General features: G+C 31.6%; 2 protein-coding genes across 2 annotated transcripts; one reads left to right on the plus strand and one right to left on the minus strand.

Annotated features, from left to right (window-relative positions):
- The first annotated feature begins 768 nt into the window (after positions 1 to 768).
- Positions 769 to 4,274, plus strand: LOC128156058 (uncharacterized). Its single transcript, XM_052818044.1, has 6 exons — positions 769 to 884; positions 991 to 1,078; positions 2,028 to 2,216; positions 3,650 to 3,694; positions 3,856 to 3,975; positions 4,151 to 4,274. Exons 2-6 carry the CDS (start codon positions 1,061 to 1,063, stop codon positions 4,154 to 4,156), a joined length of 378 nt encoding a protein of 125 aa, XP_052674004.1. The 5' UTR covers positions 769 to 884; positions 991 to 1,060; the 3' UTR covers positions 4,157 to 4,274.
- Positions 4,275 to 17,185: 12,911 nt separating this feature from the next.
- On the minus strand, positions 17,186 to 19,808 carry LOC128156057 (frizzled-7-A-like). Its single transcript, XM_052818043.1, has 3 exons — positions 19,085 to 19,808; positions 17,738 to 17,879; positions 17,186 to 17,547 (listed from the first exon to the last, which is right to left on the minus strand). The coding sequence occupies exons 1-3, from the start codon at positions 19,626 to 19,628 to the stop codon at positions 17,343 to 17,345; spliced, it is 891 nt and encodes a 296-aa protein (XP_052674003.1). The 5' UTR covers positions 19,629 to 19,808; the 3' UTR covers positions 17,186 to 17,342.
- Between the last annotated feature and the right edge of the window lie 256 nt (positions 19,809 to 20,064).

Here is a 20,064-nt window from a genome sequence, read left to right on the forward strand (position 1 = left end):
TTTACTTTTGAAACTTATACACAAGACTAATATCACTCGCAAAATGTTGCCAGAATGATATCTATTTCTTTATTTGAACTTTCGTCATTGCTATTTGATTTTCATTGGCATTGTCTCATTTTTATATGTGCTATAGATTAGAAGACATTTTGGTAAGAATGTGTTAAAAAATTCATATTATTTTATTTCGTATTTTCAATATTTCCTATTTCTCGGGATGAGCACCTAATGTGTTTGTTAATTGTTATTGTTAATGCATTTTATTGATCCTCTTTACTGATTAATTTCTAAGAATAGAAATAAATGATGAAATTATCTGAAGCATTTTAGCATACTTGGAATTTATCTATTTCTGAACACTGTGTAAATATTATTGCAATGATTTTTATTTGAATTTGAAAATACTTGTAAAGTACCATTACTAAATTTTTTTATAGTTATATTAAATTTTGTTGCAATATTTTTTTGTTAATATTGGTTTACCAATCGAAAACTCTCATTTTGAGGAAGCCACCATATCGTGAGTAAGATATATAAGGACATTAGTGCGCACCTTCATTATATGCGAGCATATACATTTGATCTGAAAAATGAGACAAATTTCACTCTTGTTCTTCTGTTTCATAATTTCTCCGATTATTCCATTCTGTTTTGATAGTTTGATGTATGGATACCGCTTAAACAACTTCATCACTGAAGAAATATCAAACATTGGTGTTCAAACCTGCATAAAAGAATGTCTTCTGAGGAAACCTCACTGTCAGTCCATCAATTACAACACCCAACAGTTTCGATGTGAGGTCAATTCTAAAGGGGCTGCCATTTTGTTGGAAGGAACGCCGGATGTGAACAGCATATTTGCTAATTTAGCAAATGTTTCCAAGGTAAAGAGTATTTGTTATTTCTATGTTATTTATAAGTAGGAAATGTTGTTCTTTTTTAATTTATTTCTTTTTAATAATTATTTTTACATTTTTTTTCTTTCTACAGGATTTTTCAAAAAACTGCAAGGATAAAATCTGTCAACCTCTTCATAAATGTGTAGCCATGAAAAATACCCATGTTTGTATTTCAACAGGTATGTATAATCTATTTCTTTGTAACATGGTTTACATAAACATGAAAATAAATCGGCACAGTTTTAAATAATTTAAAAATAATAAATATCCAGAATAAAATCACATTTTTGCAATTCCTGGCTCTACATAACTGCCTGAAGAGCCAGGAATGGCGAAAACGTTTGCTGTAAATAGGATCAATTTGTGATTTTAAACTGGAATATATATATATATATATATATATATATATATATATATATATATATATATATATATATATATATATATATATATATATATATATGACTTAATTTATTAAATTAAATGTTAAGTTGCAACATTGCCTTAAAAACATATTATTTAATGTTGGCACAAATATTTAGGTTTAATGTGGTGGGGTTTTTAGAATAAAACATAAATTTATAACCCATACAAAAATTAATATCTTTATCCAATGTCTTTCATTGGACATTAAAAATCAGTATTATAATATTACTAGAAATTGTTATTAATTCAGCATACATTTTTAAATCCTTGATATTTATATGGGTGTCATAAGAACCAACTGCTTCTAGGTTACCAAATTCTGAAAAAAAATTCTCCAAATTTTGGAGATAAAACACGGTTATAGCGAACATGCTGTTTATGAATTGACGCTTTCAGCGACGTGATTTTTATTTCATGTTGCAAACTTGACGGATAGACCGAATTACGCTTATAACGAAGTAAAATTGCCCGTCCTTGATACAACGTTCTCTTGTATTCATCTTCGAGAAACGCAATACCTTTAATCATTTTATCGTTGTCAGATTAAAAAAAATAGAATATTTATTATTTTCACAAACGTACGTCTCAGTAATTCAATAGTAATATATCAACAAAAGCTCTCAGATAGTGAAAACAATGTACATTGTCATCATCTGTCAGTGATACCCTTTCATGATTTGGACTCTCCTTTCCTTTCAAAAGCTTGTAGGGGAGGAACTTATGGAAAAGAGGGTCAGTGCTTGCCCTGTCCCATGGGTCAGTACAACGATGGATCCAAGCAATGGTGTTCTTATTGCCCCCCTGGGAGTTACAGTAACGAAACAGGGTCAAGTTTTTGCTATCCTTGTCCTGTTGGTACTTATAATAGATTCTATGGCCAAACAGTGCCAGGTAAGACCACACAATTAAGACCGCTCGACGATTGTTGCCATTTTTAGACTGTATTGATCGCCTTTAAAAGAAAAGCTACTTATAAACATATAAGTATCCAAATCTAAAAGGTGAATAAAATGGAATTATTCTTTACTAAATAATTTTTATTGCCTTATAATTCATATCTTAAAATTTTAGGAAGATCTGATGATTACTGTAAATTCCTTTTAAACGCGGGGAATTTATACCCACGTATTATCGTTCTACTAACAGCGTGCCAGTTTGCTTGTCAGGCCGTGCTAAAATTTTGTATGCTGATTATCATATAACTCATTGATTGGTTGTTCAATTTCATTATAGGTTAATACTAATTTGCATATCAAGCACAAAACACAGAAACGCACTGACCAATGACATTACATGATTTTTTGGGTAGCGAATATCAACACGTGGACAATCCAAAGCTTGTTGTTTGTTAAATGTATAAATATATATGCATTGAAATCAGTGTAGTAGTATACCTACACCATTTTACTCGGACCTCCTTGACGGGGTCTCCTGCGTATGGTACTAACGTTAACAGTTACATACAGTTTCAACAACTTTCATATCAGTAACAAAACGCTAGAAAGGGGAAGATGGACAATGTGTTCAAATGAAATAAACGTCCTCCACCGTTTCTACGAACGTTTAACGAACGTCGCATTAATCGAATACTCCCCGGTAAATCTATTTATACTGGGAGGGGCAGCGCTCTTGCATGAAAAAACCAGTCTTAAAGTAATCCAAGTATTACGGAAACCATCGGATATTAATGAAGTTAAAAACGTAAAGAAATAAATTTAACAAACCACAGGCTTTGGACTGTCCACGTGTTGATATTCACTACCAAAACATCATGCAATGTCATTGATCAGTGCGTTTCTGGGTTCTGTATTCGATATGCAAATTAGCATTCACATCAATGAAACCGAACAACCAATCGGACAGAAATATAATAATCGGCATACAAAATTTTAGCACGGCCCGAAAAGCAAACTGGCACGCTGTTAGTAAAACGATAATAAAATCGTCAGAAGCACCCCTCGCAGATTTTAAAGAAGATTATATGAAATCTGATATCAATGATTTAACTGTTGTTCTATCTTTAAAAAATATTGTAATAAATGTATTATTTCTTTTAATATAATATTGGATGAATTATGAAAGGTAATATTCAAAATGATAATAATACCTTAAGGTCAAAAATGAAATTTCAAAAGAAGACCATATTCTTCGTAATATTGTTTGAAAAATATTACTTTGGCGCTTTTAAAATGGTAATCTGCAATAATCTTCATTAAAGAAAAGGTCAAAATTTTAATGACTTTTCAATAAAGTACTTTGATCTGTAAAAAAAAATTTTTATACAAAACACATGTGATTGGATATTTCTGTTTCTATTTTAATAGATTCATGCAAACCTTGCCCATCGGGATACCACCAATATACAACAGGTTTACCAATTGCTGTTCCTGTTTAAATGTGTAGCTCGATTTGAATTGATATCGTTTGACCTTTGAATTGGTTGTCGTGTTACCAATAACAATTGTATATTATTGTTGCTAAATAAAATTTCTTGATAAAATCATTTAGCGATGGTTCTTATCTGTTACAGGAAAGGCGGCTTGTATATTTTGTTCTTTTGGTACATATCAAGATCTTGAAGGACAATTCAACTGTAAGGACTGCAACGATTTCAATGACTGTACCAACAGCAGAAGAACAAATTGCTACAGTATGTTTTTCTTAGATTTAATCATATCTATAGGGTCTTTTTATGAGTTTTTTTTTATAATTATATAAAACAATGTTTTTCATTCCAAAAGTACGTATGATATATATAAGAGCAAAGAGGTTTCAGAAAATATTCCAAAAATATTTAATAACTATGACATTAACTCTAATTGTAGGTTTGATAAAACATGTCGGACGGATTGGTATTAACGGACTGAGCTACGGGAAATACAATCGACATGATTGTAAGGCCATCTGTCAACTTGACAGGACATGTAAAGGATTCTCCTTAGTAGACGGTGTCACTAAGGTCGAGTGTTTCACTCACACGCAGATCGATCACACTACATCTATTTCTGATTTCTATGAATTTCCCACTGAATGTCTGGTTTAAAAAGTTATGGATTTTGTATTTTGTCCGTTGGAGATCTTCTATACTTAAATGGAAATTTTGCAGTCTTTTAGATGATTTCATCTTCCCGTTTGCACGTCTCTATTTTTGTAAATGAACGAATGCTAACATAAAATATTTAAAATATATGTCTTCAAATATTATAATGACCATTCTTTAAAGCGTCTTTTAATTTCAATATAGCAATTCAGCACTTATATGTTAATACATCTATATATGTTCTACATTTTTTTCTTCTTTTACTCAAATATGTACAATTTCATATCAAGTTTACTTTTTGTATTCATAGACTCTGACTAAACATTTACCGATTTTACATTTCCACAACTGTATATTTTCATTAATTCTTCATTTTTTCTGTTTCTTGGCATTTAACAAAGTTTACGATAAATTTAAAATAGCAATATATTTATTTAATAACTGTTGCATATGGAAATTAAATTTATCTTTGATCTGGCTTTGTTATAGCTTAGTGAGTTTTAAAAATCAGTTTTAGAACAAAATGTCCACTAAATGTAAATTTTGATATTTATCTACATTTAAAAATTAATGCCTCTATATGGCGCCTAGTGGCGCTTTCTATAAAAAGGAAGGAGTGTAATCTCGCTTTGCGAAAACAATTTGCCATGGTAGCATTAATGTGAATATTTTTTAAAAACTTTCATTATGATGTAAGATGGGTTTTAGGATACATGAAAAAATGACAATAACAAATCGTCAACCATCTCAAAAATCCAAGAAACGAAATACAAATTCAAAGCAGAGCAACACGGACCTCCAAAAAGATATAGGTAGGATCAGGTGCCTAGGAGGAGTGAGCATTCTCTGCTGACCGGTCACACCCGCTGTGTGCTCTTTGTCACAATTGGACATGTCATAGTCGAGGTAAATGTCAAAGTCGGGAAAATGTCATAATAGTGTCATAATATGACACTATATATCTATTAGATAGTCCATAAATTAAAGCTAACGAAACACTTCTTTAATATATTTAGCTGAAAATTATCTCAATTGTGATGAAAATATCGGACAAAAATATAAATTGATCATCGTGTGACAATGATGGTACAAATGTAAATTAGTTATCTATCTGGTCATTATTTTTTCATTCTTTAACTTGCATGACTCACATCTTGTCTCATTTTTTAAGCAATATAAAACTAGATAAAATATTGATATCTTTTTAAAACGAATCCAATAGCAAACAAGCGTAGCTGGTTGCAATCAAAACTCAAATCCAATAACAATTAAACATAGCTGAATCTATCAAACAAAAAATGCAAATACTATTAAAATTCTTGTAGAAGTATTTCAACTTTTAAGTTTAATTATAATATTGGAGTTTGACTTTTGCGTTTGCTTAATCAACTTAATTGCCTATATGTTTTACTTAATTTATACATTTTCATGTTTTATTTTTCGCACTTTATAATAGTTTCACAAATTGTCTGGCAAAATATAGTAATCTCGTTTAGCATACGCTTCACTTGAGATTTGTTCGGTCTTTTCCGTCTTCATTCCGGCATATGGTGCTCGCCTTATCCAGACTTTTATGTTCTAAATTTCGATGAACGTGTAGAAGTTTATACTCAACGATTAATGTCATGTCAGATGTAATATTTAAAGTATCTAGAATACAGCTATAGAAGAAACACGGTACTAGTTTGTATACAAGAATTGTTATACTAGTTTGTATACAATTATTTGTATACTAGTTTGTATACAAATGTAGCCAACAAAACAAAAGCAGCAATTCTTAATGAGGAAATTGATGATATTCAGGTTTTAAGTTACGAAATTTCATAGTCAGACTTATTTTACAGTGTCCTAGCTTCTTCCGATCTTACGTTATACGATAAACTGCGACAATGATGTGTGGTTTTAAATATTATTTTGGGTCATACATATACCCCATAGTAATTGAACAAAAAGAAGAATATTTACGGGAGATATATTTACTTACGGTGGGCGCGTCCTACCCAACACTGCCCAGCAGGCGCATTTAATCATCAACCATATTCATTTTTGTCACGACAAGTTTTCTGATAAAACGACAGAAGATTTTAGGATTTTCTATTGTTTAAATTAATTTTAATGATGTATAGCAACAGTAATTTTGATTGCTAAAAATGACTTGAAAAATCTTAAACATAAAATAGTTTGGAAACATTTCTATATATTTCTTGATAAATTAAAGCATTATAAGGAGGCCATACAAATTGTTTGGAAATTGACATTGTGTTTTATGCAGGAACATGACAATTATAGATTAAGAAAGCCTTTTTAAACAATTGAAAGATTTGCAAAACGATCATCAAATTTACAAACCATTGATTAAATTCTTTTTTCACAATTTATTCGTTTACAGTATCAAAATTCACAAACTTTGTAATTAAGTATTAAGGACTTTTTCTTTAATAGGTTGAAAAATATGTATACAGTGCTGTAAAAAGACTAGAAATTGCTTGATACGAGCATTCATCGTCAAAGCAAATAACAAAAAAAATGATGATTATAATCATAAACAAAAATGATGCATCAATGTGTATTTCTATTGATGTATAGGGAATTCAAAATATATTTTTCTTTTCTATTATCATTTTCTTGGTTTGACAAGATATAGACGTTTCTGATTGGTCGAAAAATATCACAGTGACAGTATATCCAGCTTTCTCTTGTAACGAATCTCTCTGCACAGTAAAATAATACAGGTCATTGCATGTAATTTCCCTTTTTTCAAATCAGTCGGTTTACAACTTTCATTTCTGTTTAATCTAATAAATTCAGTTCAATTACTCAGCATCAGCTAAAGGCGCATCCATTTTTAATGTTCTTGCTGTTATTGTTGTGTATTTCTACGTGTCACTTCAATTACAATAATTAAATATTTGATGATTGACACCCTTCGTTTTATGACTTAAAAAATGATAACAGAGGTTGATGTCTCTAAAAATGAAATGCCAGATACACAAAGATGCCGAAAGCAAGTATTTGGTTATCAAATATTTTAATATACAATTTCTTAATTCTTAAACGTTTTATTCATTGGTCCACTGTTCTTTGTTTCAAAAACATTCTTTTTATTTTTTCTATCCATTTTCCGGATCCTGAGGGTCCATGTGGTCTGCCCTTTTTCCCACACACACATTCCCAAATCTGGAAATTTCTCGCATTTCAAACTATCTGGCCGCTGAAATCCAAATATATTAATCAAAGTATTGAAGTACTAACGAGAGTTGATTTATTCATTATTGTTCAATATTTTAAAATAAAAAATCAAAGACATGCAATTTTCATGGCAAGAAGCTACTTAGCTGTATTTGAATGAGTACGCACATATTTTCTTAATATAGACGGAAACCATCATTAGAATCATGTTGTGTCTTATTTAAAGATAGCATTAACGCCCCGTGATGCATTATGTGTCAGTAATCAAAATATTTCACCCCCCCCCCCCCCAAAGCAATATTGAACTCTGGCATAGAAATATATACGACTACAAAAAATATCTAAATTGTTCATGTCATTTGAAGTTTTACTATTTTCAAATAAGTTTTTTTTTTAAATACAATGCATCTGAATAGATTTCATCGAATTTATCGACTATTTTTAAGTACTTGTCAGCGGTGAAGATTTGTGCTTAGGTCCAAGAGACCCAGAGTAACTGCATAGAAGAGTTGATTAAAATCAACTCCCAAAAACGATTCACGTTCATTTCTAGCTTCACAACAAAAAGATCGATATGGAGGAATAGTCTTTATCTAAACAGTGCATACGGTTGCATACATAGTACAAGTTTCTAATAACTTAAAAGATTTAGCGTAATAGTCAAGTTATAAGGCAAAGTTTAGAACAAACGAATTGAAATCGGTTTACATTTTTATAGGATGGCAACAATTTTTTCCATTCTAAACTACAAATACATGGACCAAAGAGAATCATAGATTTGCTTTTAATATTCAATACTAATATAATTAATCAATTCATGTACTTATTTAATATTTAATACCTGGACATTGACCTCACATAGTGAGTACAAAATCCAGATATTGAATATCATGTGTAATGACCCTAAAATTGAAAGAACAATTAAAAGTCTATTTCAACAGTTTTCATAGTTGACTTAGATTACGAAGAAAACCGCGTGAGTTAGGTTCTAAAAACGTTTGGATGCGTTTACTCATACTTTTAAGAGGGCTGATTTAAGAGTATAAATTATTTAATATTCGTGACAGAAGTGGCTCTGTATAAGGAGATATTAAAGTCGTTCTTTTGTTTGATACTTATCAAAATATGAACTGTTTCCGTTCGGAACTGCATTGAAGTGGGGTGATGATCTAATTTTCAGTATTTGAAAAGAAAAAAGGATGCATACTCCTCATAAGACACTTAAAATATAGAGTACTTTCATAAGTTTCGATTTCAACATAAACTTGTGATCTCATTGCCAATTGTTGGGTTTTTTAAAGTTTTTTTTTTAAATAAAACAATGTACCTCATATACCAGATACCTAATTGTGAATGAAATAAAAAGAAATAGATATTTAATCATCTACTCAGACTGTTTTCTGTATAGATTTTCAAACATGTTTTTGTAATGGGTTTTCTTTTGCATTATGACTATTGTTTATTATGCAGATGATATTGCAATGTTTGGAGGGGAGGGGATTGATAATTGACTTCATATAATAGATTAAAGAAAATTTAACATCTTTTCAAAATGCATTGTTTTCTATAAGCAACTATTTCAATATAAAATTGTCTCCATAATCGAACATATTCTATAAAACCAAAATGTCCATCCATGTTTTATAAGAATTAGCAAAAGAAATTATTTTTATCCAAAGAATTGTTGTGTTATATCAAAACTTGGATTTAAAATTAAAAAAAAAATCCTGTATAACAACTTTGTTCCAGACCTTTTCCTTTTATCTGTTCTCGATTTCCATAATAAATTAAGCATACTTCAGCAAAGATTTAATAATAGTAACACGATCAAGGAAAGTTTCTTGTTCAATAAGTGCAGAAATAGATTTGGAGGCTAACGTTTATCCCAACAATTTCATCAAGTTCAAAAAAGAACTCCTAGTAAATTTTTGTTGTGAACTCCTAATCCAAATTCTAACTAGTATGGTTGAAAACATGATCTAAAATATTTTCTAACCAATCCACACATTTTGTCATAAAGGCATGAATCATATAACCTATATAAAATCTACAATAAAAAAAAAGATCTAAATAAACCATTCCATTTATTAGGGTATTAAAACAGCATCATCATCACATTATGATATTTTATGTTCTGTATTATTTATCATTATACTTCTCATATTTCTGTTTTGCTTTTTACGAATTGAAAGAATTTCTGCACACATGAAAAAGGCAAGGAAAGGCATGAATCCTCTGTCTACATCCCCTTTGTATGTCATTTTGTGCTGATAGAAATCATATTCAATGTGCATGCTTTGACATTTACATTTGAAATCTTAATCCACTATACAGAATGTTAGTCAAAACTAAATACCCTAAACATAATATATAAATGCATAAGACGTGGAGCCAAAAGCTTTTTTTCGAATTATATGAGGACTATCGCAGACCATGGATATTATATAGATCTGTACAGATATTCAGAGCATAGATAACGTAAGTATTTTTAAGGTCTTCCGTTTCCAACGGAAGACCTTATAGTGATTGTAATGTTTCTTATTAAGGTCTTCCGTTTCCAACGGAAGTCCTTATAGTGATTGTAATGTTTCTTTTTAAGGTCTTCCGTTTCCAACGGAAGACCTTATAGTGATTGTTAGGTTTTTTCTTTCTTTCTTCTCCTTATTATTTTTTCCCCTTTTTGTATCGTGAATATCTCAGAGATGCCTGGATAGATTTTCCTAAACATTTCATTGATGATTGAAATTAATAAGATCTAGAAGTTATTAATTAATTTTTTTCTAAATTCACTTCCGTTTGTCCGTTTCCTGTCCCGCGACGAAAAGCTTGTCACCTCGAGATCTCAAAAACGATAATGACTTGAACATCCAAACTTTGTGGGATGAAAGACCTATAGCAGTAGATGTGTTTATATTATTTTGTTTTGTTCGTCGTAACTTCCGGTCGTCACCGGAAGCACTTCAAAAATAATTAATTTTACGCATTAAATTTCTTTTCCATAGAATAAACATAAAACTATGATTCTATACATAAGTTATCTATGCGATGTTATATCAACAACAAAATTCTACTTCCGGTGAGATATCTCAATTATCTCAGGTAGCTTTTTTAAAACACATTTTGTACCCCCGAGATCTCAGAAACTATAAATGATCAAATCATGAAACTTGCATGAATGATACACATTTGATTGAATATGTGTTTACCTGGTTTCATTTTGCCTTTCGTCACTTCCGGTCCACACAGGAAGAGTTCAAATAAATCAAGCTGTTTATGAGTTTAACAGTTTTCCTTTGATATTTTAAGTTTTTTTAATTAACAATTATGTACAAAAGGCAAGTATACAAGAAATATTTAATACAATTTACACTAGGCACTTCCGTTTGTTCGTTTCCTGTCCCGAGACAAAAAACCTTATTTCGACGAGATCTTAAAAACGGTAAAAATTTCAACAACCAAACATTGTGGGATGATAGATCTTTGTATGTATATGGGTTCACATTAGTTTGTTTTATCCGGCGTAACTTCCGGTCGTCCAAGGAAGTACACCAAATTTTGATTTTTTTTAAATATTTGGCTAATTAGCATGGAAGTAAAATTTAAGCTATAGAAATACAAAAGGTCATACACACATTATAAATAAACAACACAAAGTTCTACTTCCGGTGAGACATCTCAAATATCTCAGGTAGCCTTCTTTTAAAAAAAAAACAAAGTACCCACAAGATCTCAGAAACTGTGCGAGATCAAGACACAAAACTTATATAGATAATGGACATTGATTGAACATGTGTTAATGGGTTTCATTTGGTCCTACGTCACTTCCGGTTATTACTCGAGCAATAGAACTTTTTTTTAAAAACTTAACTTTTTTTTTAACATTTTACTCAATGTGATGAACAGTAACGTACCGTACGTAAATGTACTAAAATATCTACTTTCAATTTCTTACATCACTTCCGTTTGTTTGTTTGTTCCTTTCCGGTCCCGAGACAAAAAACTTTTTTCAACGAGATATTATAACTAACAAAAACTTGAAACATCCAAACTTTGAGGAAAGACAAAATGTATATATTATATCCATTTTCTGTTTACAAGATAACTGAACTTTTTGTGCAGATGAATACATGAGAAACGGAAGACCTTTTTGTTGCTATAGCAACAAGAGTCTAGTTAAGGTCTTCCGTTTCCAACGGAAGACCTTATAGAGATTGTAAGGTTTTTTATTATTAATTTTTTCCCAGTTTTTGTCCACAAGATTTCTCAGAGAAGGCTCGATAGATTTACTTGAAGTTTCTAGGACTGATAGAAAATGATCATATCTCTAGGCATTTTTTCAATTTTTGAAAATTTATTTCCTGTCGTCCGTTTCCTGTCCCCCGACAAAAAGCTTGTCACATCGAGATCTCAGAAACGATAAAGATTTGAACATTCAAACTTTGAGGGATGATAGACCTATAGTTTTAAATGAGTTTAAACATTTTTTGTTTTGTTCGGCGTAAGTTCCGGTCATCACCGGAAGCTCTTCAATTTTTTTTTTTTTTTACGTATTTAATTTACTTTCCATATAATAAAGATACTAGTATAGATCCTTACATATGTCATCTATGCAATGTTAAATAAACAAAAAAAATCTACTTCCGGTGAGATATCTCGATTATCTCAGGAAGCTTTTTTAAAACATATTTTGTACCCGCAAGTTCTCAGGTACTGTACGTGATCAAGACACGAAAATTTCACTAATCATAGACATTTGATTGAAGATGTGTTTAAACAGTTTCATTTTGTCTTCCGTCACTTCTGGTCCACAGCGGAAGAGTTCAAACAAATCAAACTGTTTATCCGTTGAACTGTTTTTATTTGATAGTTTTAGCTACTTCGATGAAAAATAATGTAAAATAGAAAAGTAAACAAGATATAAAAAATTTAAGTTTCATTAAGCACTTCCGTTTGTCCGTTTCCTGTCCCGAGACAAAAAACATATATCGACGAGATCTCAAAAACAGTAGCGACTTGAACAACCAAACTTTGTAGGATGATAGACCTGTGTATTGACATGTGTTAGCACTATTTCGTTTTATCTGGCGTAACTTCCGGTCGTTACAGGAAGTACACCAAATTCTGATTTTTTATAAATACGTTGGTTAATTAGCATGGAAGTAACATTTAAGTTTTAAAAATACAAGAGGTCATCTACACTTCGGAAAAAAAACAAAACCAAAAAAGTTCTTCTTCCGGTGAGACATCTCAAATATCTCAGTTAGCCTTCTTTTTAAAAAACAAACTACCCCTAAGATCTCAGAAACTGTGAGAGATCAAGACACAAGACTTGTATGTATAATGGACATTTGAATGAACATGTGTTTAACGGGTTCCATTTGGTCTTACGTCACTTCCGGTTTTCACTCGAAGTGTTCAAGCATAAAAGTTTTTTTTAACTTTAGAATTGTTTTTTAACATTTTACTGAATGTGATGAACAATAACGTATCATAGGTAAATGTACTAAAATATGTATTTTCAATTTCTTAATCACTTCCGTTCGTTCGTTTCCAATCCCAAGACAATAACCTTTTCTCAATGAGATATTATAACTAACAAAAATTTGAACATCTGAACTTTGAGGAAAGACAAGGCAATGTATGAAGATATGTTTACTATGTTCTGTATGATCCGGCGATCATACAGAACATAGTCGGTCGTCACAGAAAGTACTCAAAAAATGACGTTTTTTGTTTTGTTTATTTCTTGGGATTTCCTTTACAGTATGAATTATATCCATTTTCTGTTTACGAGAGAAATGGATCTTTTGTACAGATTTATACATGAGGAACGGAAGACCTTTTTGTTGCTATAGCAACAAGAGTCTAGTTATTATTATTCTTATTTTTTTCCCCGATTTTCTCAGAGATGACTGGATATTTTTTCTTGAAATTTTCAGGAATTATAGTGAATGATAAAATCTAGGGATGTTTTATTCATATTTCCAAACATCATTTCCGGTCGTCCGTTTCCTGTCCCGCAACGAAAAAGCTTGTCACCTCGAGATCTCAAAAATGGTAAAGACTTGAACAACCAATCTTTGTACGATGATAGACCTGTGTATGTAGATGTGTTTAAACACTTTTGTTTTGTTCGTCGTAACTTCCGGTCGTCACCGGAAGCACTTCAAAAATAGTTATTTTTCGCATTTAATTCATTTTCCATAAATTAAATATATAAGTATAAATCTATACATAAGTTATCTATGCGATGTTTCATCAACAAAAAAATTCTACTTCCGGTGAGATATCTCAATCATCTCAGGAAGCTTTTGAAAACACATGTTGTACCCGCGAGATCTCAGAAACTATAAGTGATCAAGACACGAAACTTTCGGGGATAATAGACATTTGATTGAAGATGTGTTTAACCGGTTTCATTTTGTCTTCCGTCACTTCCGGTCCACACCGGAAGAGTTCAAACAAATCGAGCTTTTTATCAGTTTAACTGTTTTTCTTTGATATGTTTAGTTAGATAAATGAAAAATAATGTACAAAAGGCAAGTATACAAGAAATGTTTAATACAATTAACATTGAACACTTCCATTTGGCCGTTTCATGTCCAGAGACCAAAAACCTGATTTCGACATGATCTCAAAAACGGTAACAACTTGAACTACCAAATTTTGTGGAGTGATAGACCAATGTATGTACATCTGTTAACACTATTTTGTTTTATCCGGCGTAACTTCCGGTCGTCACAGGAAGAACACCCAATTTTGATTTGTTAAAAATATTTTTGTTTTTTGCATTGAAGTAACATTTTAACTACAGAAATAAAAAATGGTCATCTACACATGGTAAAAAAAATCTACTTCCGGTGAGACATCTCAAATATCTCAGGTAGCCTTCTTTTTTTTAACAAGGTACCCACAAGATCTCAGAAACTGTGATAGATCAATACACAAAACTTATATAGATAATGGACATTTATTGAACATGTGTTTTACGGGTTTCATTTGGTCCTACGTCACTTCCGGATATTACTAGAAACGTTCAAGCAATAGAACTTTTTTTTTAAATTTTAACTTTTTTTTTAAACATTTTACTCAATGTGATGAACAGTAACGTACCGTAGGTAAATGTACTAAAATATAGACTTTCCATTTCTTAAATCACTCCCGTTTGTTCGTTTCCGGTCCCGAGACAAAAACCTTTTTTCAACGAGATATCATAACTAACAAAAACTTGAACATCCAAACTTTAAGGAAAGATAAAATGTACATATTATATCCATTTTCTGTTTACAAGATAACTGGAATTTTTGTGCAGATCAATACATGAGGAACGGAAGACCTTTTTGTTGCCATAGCAACAAGAGTCTAGTTATTATTACTTTTTTTTCCCTTTTTTTTTGTCCACAAGATTTCTCAGAGATGGCTCGATAGATTTTTGTGAAATTTTCTGGAATGAAAGAGAATGACAATATCTCTAGGCGTTTTTTACATTTTGTCTAAAATCATTTCCGGTCGTCCGTTTTCTGTCCCGCGTTGAAAAAGCTTGTATCAACAAGATCTCAGAAACGTTAAAGACTTGAACATTAAAACTTTGTGGGATGATAGACCTATAGCTGTAGATGTGTTTAAACTATTTTGTTTTGTTCGTCGTAACTTCCGGTCGTCACCGGAAGCACTTCAAATATAACTACTTTTTCGCATAAAATTCTTTTTCCATAAAATAAATATATAAGTATAAATTTTATGCATAGGTTATCTATGCGATGTTAAGAATCTACTTCCGGTGAGATATCTCAAATATCTCAGGTAGCTTTTTTGAAACACATTTTGTACAAACGAGATCTCAGAAACTAAATGTGATCAAAGCACAAAACTTTCATGGATGATAGACATTTGATTGAAAATGTATTTACTGGTTTTATTTTGTCTTCCATCGCTTCCGGTCCACACAGGAAGAGTTCAAACAAATCGAGATGTTAATCAAATTAACATCATTCTTCTGATATTTGTAGTGTGCTCGATGAACAACAAAGTACAAAGGGCAAGTATACAAATAATATTTAATACAATTAACATTGAGCACTTCCGTTTGTCCGTTTCCTGTCCCGAGACAAAAAACCTTATTTCGACGAGATCTCAAAAACGGTATTGACTTGAACAATCAAACTTTGTGTGATAATATACCTATGTATGTACATGTGTTTACACTATTTTGTTTTGTTCGGCGTAACTTCAAGTCATCTTCGGAAGCACATCAAAAAAAAATTTTTTTCTTAATTTATATGTTAGACGTGGAATGAATATATCAGGATACAATCTTAGTTATTACATATATATAATGTTAAATTAGCAAATAAATTTTACTTCCGTTGAGATATCTCAAATATCTCTATGTAATTTTTCGTTTTCCAAATGTGATGCCCGCGAGATTTTTGTCACTGTAAGTGATTGAGACACGAAGCTTTCATGACTGATAGACATTTAATTGAAAATGTGTTTTACGGGTTTTTATTTTGTCAATCGTCACTTCCGGTTCCCACCGTAAGGGTTCAAACAATTCATGTTTTTAACAGGTTTAACTAACCTTCTTGTGTGTTTTATTTAGCCTGAGAAACAGTGAAGCAAATGTACGAGAAATACGAGCCTTTTTTTAACAACTTCCGTTCGTCCGTTTCCGGTCCCGAGACAGAAAACATTGTTTCAAAGAGATCTCAAATTTGGCAGCGATGCGAACGACCAAACTTTGAGGAAAGATTGACTTATGATAGTAAAAATGGTTAACATGTTTTGTTTAGTTCGTCGCTACTTCCGGTCGTCACAGAAAGTACTTCAAAAATTGATTTCTTTTTTATTCCGGTTGTTTTACATTGAAGTAACGTCTGGATATATCATTCACAAAAATTATCACATCCACTATTTTTTCTATGTGAGAGAAGCAATGTCTTACAGTTATATTGATACATGTATATCAAAACGGAAGACCTTTTTGTTGCTTTTGCAACAAGAGTCTAGTCTCCATTATATTCATTATATTTGCCCTTCATAAACCCATAGTGTAAATCTGAAAGTATGTAAATCTATATATTTTTTTATTCTAAGACTTTATTTTTTCATTCTAAAACTAAGACATGCATATGTTATCTTCTAAGATTAATATTACTGAGTGATTGGAAGCTATTTTAAAAAATTGTCATGGTTTGTCACCTTTCGTAAAACATGAGATGATTAAAAGTCCTTGAAAAATTGTAAGCTCTGCTAATAATGGCTCCTACAATAGATTTTAATGTATTTTCAGAATATTTTTTTTGATCTGCAGCTATATATACTACCGGGTGATCCATTATTTTTTATTGATTCAAGTTCACTAAGAAATACCACTTCATAATTGTCATTCTCCAAACAATTGAGGAGAAAGTCCTCTCAAAAAAACGAGGGGGTTGTTCAAAGAACATTTGGAAATATGTTAAACTGCATTGTTTTTAGAACCTCCATTTGCTGTAGATGGACATGTTAAGTTAAGTTGCTATTCTGTATGTTTATTCAATCTATACATCGAAAACTAGTCACATTACATCGGTAAAATTGTATAAAGCAGAGCATTTAACCGATGTATCTTAGCTCTATATATCAGAAACACAATTTGACGTTTTATTTTTAGTAACAATGAGAGAGAGAGAGAATGAGAGAGAGAGAGAGTCCGTATTCAGAATTTTATACCATTACTGCACTTATTTGTTAAACATCACAACAGTATGTATAACAACAGTAGAAAAGAGGTGTTTAAGAATTGTTCAATGATCGATGATACTTGTTATGTTTTTAGCTAGTTCTCGGATAGGCATTTTCCTCCGACGTAGCATTTCGTTCATGAACATGAAGAAAGTCGTCTCCTCTCGTAATTTCCGTTCTTGCTGTACCAAGACGGCGTACTCCATTCGTCTTAAATCCTTGGATCGAATCTTCTTACGCTGACCCATATTTGTTACATTTTTGGACCTATAACGCATAAAACTTTATATTCATTTATCATTAATTCAGTGGTGAACCTTTGAACTAATTAATGCACAAAAATATGTGTAGTTACAAAAAAATCTTAATGCCGCTTTCCCAACATTTATTAGATAATTATTTAGAAGTCAAAATCATTTAATAAGAACGATGAAAAGTAAGTATGAATTGTGTTTACACGCTTGGCTCCATGTAAGTCGTCGTTTTAGTGACGGCACTTGATGTAGAGTTTTCTACCGCTACGGTGGCTACATTCCTGTTATCCTGTGTCTGCCTAGAAATGTTTGCGCCCTGGTCTCCTTCATCTTTGTTTCTTTCGTCTGTAATGATAATTGCTTCAATGAAATACTCTTGCAAAATATATAACACTCTATAATAAGATATCAGTGCGTTAGAAAAATAACTGCTGAACAAAACAAGTGTATCTTAGAAATGGGTCTGGTTTTACTTAGCAGTGGACAGCGCTCGAAAATCCAGACGACCCATCAAGCTTAGGTTAATCTTTGTTGAGATCAATGATCTTCTCACTCCTTATAGTGCCACTAAACAAGGGCCTCTCCTAGTGTTTCTCGGGGGAAATTTGTTGGAAATAAACTCCTTTGCTGTCAGATGCAAATTTGTTTTTTTAGGGAACGATTTGCTACCCCCCCCCCCCCCCCCCAAAAAAAAAAAAACCTGTGATGTTATGTATCCTTAAAGTTTCTTCTTTTTCTTGTTTGTAGTGGTATACGTAAATTTAGTGTTAATGATATCAGTAATATTCACCAAAAATTCTGTTAGTAACTGTATTTTGCTAGCATTAACTTTTTCCCCTGTGTCAACTTGATTTTTTAATGTCAGCTTCCGTCATCCTGGCAGAATGTAAACAAAGCAAACGCCCGAAGATTGATGAGCATAGTCTTACGAGTAATATTGAATGTTTTTGTACAATGCATTTTAATGTGTTCATTAACTATTTATTTGAATTCTAATGTTCATTAGGCTTATAAGCAAACATTCAATGAACCGTTGATACAACCTGGACCAGGAGGCAATCCACGTTTTAGGGAAATTAAATCGACATATATCTTTCGAGCGTGTTTTGAAATTGACAGTTAAATTGACAATTGGTTTTAAGCAGGAACACGTAAATAAGAAGAAAGTGGTGAAAACGGTCTCCAAAACGGTTTTAAAAATTAGTTTTAATCGATTAATCCGGTAGTTTTCTTTTACCAGTTTGGACGTATATGTGTAAAATTTTGTTGAAGGACTACATAATATTCGATATGAGAATTCGTCGTCCAAGTTAATCAATATTATAAATATATTATATCATTCGAGAGAAAAAATTTCCATTATTGTGTACTTTAATTGATGTGTAAGAAATTCTAAATATTTTTTTTCTTTTTAATATTAGAATAGTTAACAAAATTAAATGTTAAATGTACATGAATAAGAGGTTCTGGAAATGCCAGGTTCACAAAGTTGTCTTAAGCAGGTGCCTGGTTATTTGAAGAAAAAATTAATTGAATATCTCAATTCTTACTTCCTATCTTTATCCGTCCTCTTTCCCCAGTTTCAGGAATGTTATTTGTATTTTGCTGTCCATTTTCTCGTTCCTTGGGATAGGGAGTAGACTCCACAGAGTTAGTAAAGTTTTTTCCCACACACATTCCAGATTCGGGAAATTTTTCGCATTTCAAACTATCTGGCCACTCAAATCCAAATTTACTCATTAACATTCCGCATCCATTTCTAGCTTCATTACACAGAGAGCGACACGGAGGAATTGCCTTCTCCAAAACAGTGCACATCGGAGCATACATAGTACATAGAAAAAACTTCAGTTTAGGGCTACACTGGACTTTCACAAGGGGAAAGAACTGATGAACCTCTAGTCCGGCGTCTTCTTGTTTTTGATGGTTTAAAAGATTTGGCATAATAGTCCAGTTATAAGGCATGTCCTTGCATAATGGAATCGAAATCGGTTCACATTTACCGTGAGATGGTAACACTCTTTGTCCATTCCCAATTACAATTACAAATGCAATGCACAAAAAGAAAGACAGATTCGCTTTTAAATTTGCCATGTCAAAATTTTCTAAATGCAGTGCATTTACTCGTGAAGGCAATGCATGGGTATTGAAGACTTAATGTAATGATCCTAGAATTAAAAGAATACTGATTAGTCGTTCCTGCATCTAATAAATGCCTTAAATAAAACGATTAATATTTATATTCCTTCAACTTCTACTTAAGTTTCTAGATCGTTGAAATAGATTACTACATGTACAAACAAAACCGTATAAACTGAGATCTAGAAACTTTTGGATGCGCATACTCGTATACTTAAGAGGTCTGTATATTAGACTGACAGTATATACATGCATAATTATAACACGCACACACAAAGAGAGCTCTGTGTGATGGCATTTCAACATCATTAATTGATACTTGAAATATGAATAATTTTAGGAGTTGCATTGGAGTGCTTTGATGACAAAAATACTCTTAACAAATAAAGAA

Source organism: Crassostrea angulata, chromosome 7 (genome assembly GCF_025612915.1).
Source record: "Crassostrea angulata isolate pt1a10 chromosome 7, ASM2561291v2, whole genome shotgun sequence".
Lineage (NCBI taxonomy): Eukaryota > Metazoa > Mollusca > Bivalvia > Ostreida > Ostreidae > Magallana > Magallana angulata.